General features: G+C 41.3%; 1 protein-coding gene across 1 annotated transcript; it reads right to left on the bottom strand.

Moving 5' to 3' along the window:
• Positions 1-1,670: 1,670 nt before the first annotated feature.
• LOC112650238 (olfactory receptor 13C7-like) lies at positions 1,671-2,624 on the bottom strand. Its single transcript, XM_025432988.1, has one exon. It carries the CDS (start codon positions 2,622-2,624, stop codon positions 1,671-1,673), a length of 954 nt encoding a protein of 317 aa, XP_025288773.1.
• Between the last annotated feature and the right edge of the window lie 251 nt (positions 2,625-2,875).

Here is a 2,875-nt window from a genome sequence, read left to right on the forward strand (position 1 = left end):
TAAAGATAGTGTCCGTCAGAAGTAAAAGTACAGGGAAAATTGGAAATCAAGAACTAGGAACATATGAGGATATCCTCATCATCTTTGCTTTTTGGCTATTCTTTCTCTTCTCTTTGCAGATCTGGTTTCTCTTTACTACCCCAGTACACATGGGCAAACACAATGACCCCAAAACTCCAAAGTTTCTGTGTTAGGGATCCAATGACTCACTCCCTGGATATTAATGTCAATCCCCAAAACCTGGTAGAAAGAATCTGATTGGTCTAAGTAGGGTCATCACCACACAGCACAGACATGTGTACTTCATCTATGTGGATAAGGAAGAGGGGCAACTGGGGAAAATGCCCAGAGAGATGGCATTGTTGACCCATAAGTTAGAAAGCCAGATGAAAAGGTACTATAATAATATATCAGAATTGATCCAGTTAAGTGTGGAATTGAACTCTGTCTTCAAATGTCATAGGCATCCACAGAGGAGTTATTTAACATATTTCATTAATAATAAAAATGTTCATTTATTAATTGGAAAGATATTCTTTGTTAGTCACTGTGCATTTTCTGTGTTGTGTGTGCGCGCACACACTTTATTTTAATGTAATCCTCACAACAACGCCATGGGGTTGGCTTAATTATCTCCATTTTGCAAATTAGGAAATGAAGAATTCACAAGATTAGGCAGCTTTTTAAAATGTACCTGAAATTACACAGGCAGAGGCACCTCCACATCTGTCAGGCTCCAAAGTCCATGCTCTTAAACCACAAGGATAATTACAAGTAGATTTTTAGCAATTGATGCCAGTGTCCTGTCCAAATCCTGAAGAGACAGAGGAAGCTGAGTTTGCCCATTGGGGTCTGGATGGTTGCAAACATTAGTTCCAAGGAAATAGAGGAACTCAGAATATAAACTTTGCATCGTAGTAATAATGAACTAGTTCATTATTACTAGATATTACTAGTAATAGTATTATGATAGTATTATCTAGTACTATTACTAGATAATAGTAGTAATGAACTAGAAATTTTATTCTTGGCCTACAATATCTGGAGTCTCATTAGTCCTGACACAAAGTCCTTCTTCACAAATTTGGGTGGGAATAGACATGCTTTATGTACAGTAAAAGAAGATAGAATTTCCCAAATTTGGTTCTAGAACACTAAACAGGAAATAATTAAACAGGAAACACTCTGGGCTCCTTGCAGGGTGGAATCGTATCATTTGGGATGTCTCAGTGTTGGTAATTTTCCAAAATAGGAGGTTGGTTTTCAATTTGGACACCAATTAAGAAGTATCTTCTCCTCACTGCCATCCTCCCTCCCCATTGCACAGTAGAGCAGAAAACAACATAAAATTGGCACATACAAATTGCAGCTGGTCTGTACATGAACAGGCAAGTATGTTTTTCTTCCAACGTTTTAATTTTTTTTTCATAATAAAAATAAAATTTAATAGCCACTTATCCTCATTTCTAGGTGATTTAGCACAACTCTCTCTTCATTCTAAAGACTCAATGTTCCATGTCAATCACTCATGAAAGCCCCACTGTGATGTGCATTGTTTAGGCAATTTTATGATGAAACTGATATGTAGGACCATCAAAAAAAACCCTATGATTATGAGGTAGCCATTTCCTGGGGCATCTGTGTGCACAGAACCACAAGATATGCTCTCACTATGCAAAGCGTTTCTGCCTCACCAGGGTCTTCACAGCGACCTTCACATCCTTGTTTCTTAGGCTGTAGATGATTGGGTTGAGCATGGGAGTCAGCACTCCATAGAAGAGAGAGATGAGCTTGTCTGAAACATCCTGCTTGTCTGCTCCCAGGGGGTCCTTAGATTTGGGCTTTGCATACATGAAAAGAATAGTTCCATAGAAGATGACCACTACAGTGAGATGGGCAGAGCAGGTGGAGAAGGCCTTTCTCCTCCCTTCAGCTGAAGGGATCTTCAGGATGGTGGTGAGGATGAAGATGTAGGAGATAGAGATGAACAGAACTGGGACGCCCAGGAAGATCACATTGGCCACCCCCATACTGATTACATTGATGGAGATGTCAGCACAGGCCAACTTTAGGACAGCCAAGATCTCACAGGTAAAGTGGTTGATGATGTTGTCCCCACAGAAGGGTAACTGTACTGCAAGAGAGATCTGCACCAAGGAGTTGATGCCACCAGCCACCCAGGAGCTGGCAGCCATGGGCACATAGGCAGCCTTGCTCATGACCACAGGGTACCTAAGTGGGTTACAGATGGCCACATAGCGATCAAATGCCATCATGCCCAGAAGCACACACTCTGTGGCTCCCATGGCAAAGGAGAGAAACATCTGCACAGCACAGCCTGAGAAGGAGATGGTTTTCCTGGGGGTCAGGAAGCCATCCAGGACTAGAGGGATTGAGGAGGTTGTGTAGCAGATGTCCAGGAAGGAAAGGTTCCCCAGGAAGAAGTACATGGGTGTGTGCAGGCGGGAGTCATGGATGGTCACCAGGATGAGGACCCCGTTTCCCAGTAGGATCACCAGGTACATCGACAGGATGAGCACAAAGAATGTTCTCTCAAGCTTTGGTTGATCTGAGAGCCCCAGCAAGACAAATCCTGCCAGAACAGATTGGTTGGCCATTTTCATTTTAAATTCTCTCCTCTACCCTCAGGAAAACTGAGAACAGCAAACACATGTTTATAGGGATCAATATGTGGGGATTACAATGAGATCCTTCTATAACTTGTAATTAATTTTATCCCTTGACATGTCAACTTATAATATCAGCATCAAAGTTATAAAGTTATAAAAACCATTGTCTACTGAAGTTAGTAATATATTGAAGTCAGAATATATTGAAGTCAGGATATATTGAATCAAAGAAAGAAAGAGCAGGA

This window comes from Canis lupus, chromosome 11, assembly GCF_003254725.2.
Source record: "Canis lupus dingo isolate Sandy chromosome 11, ASM325472v2, whole genome shotgun sequence".
In the NCBI taxonomy this organism is placed as follows: Eukaryota; Metazoa; Chordata; class Mammalia; order Carnivora; family Canidae; genus Canis; species Canis lupus.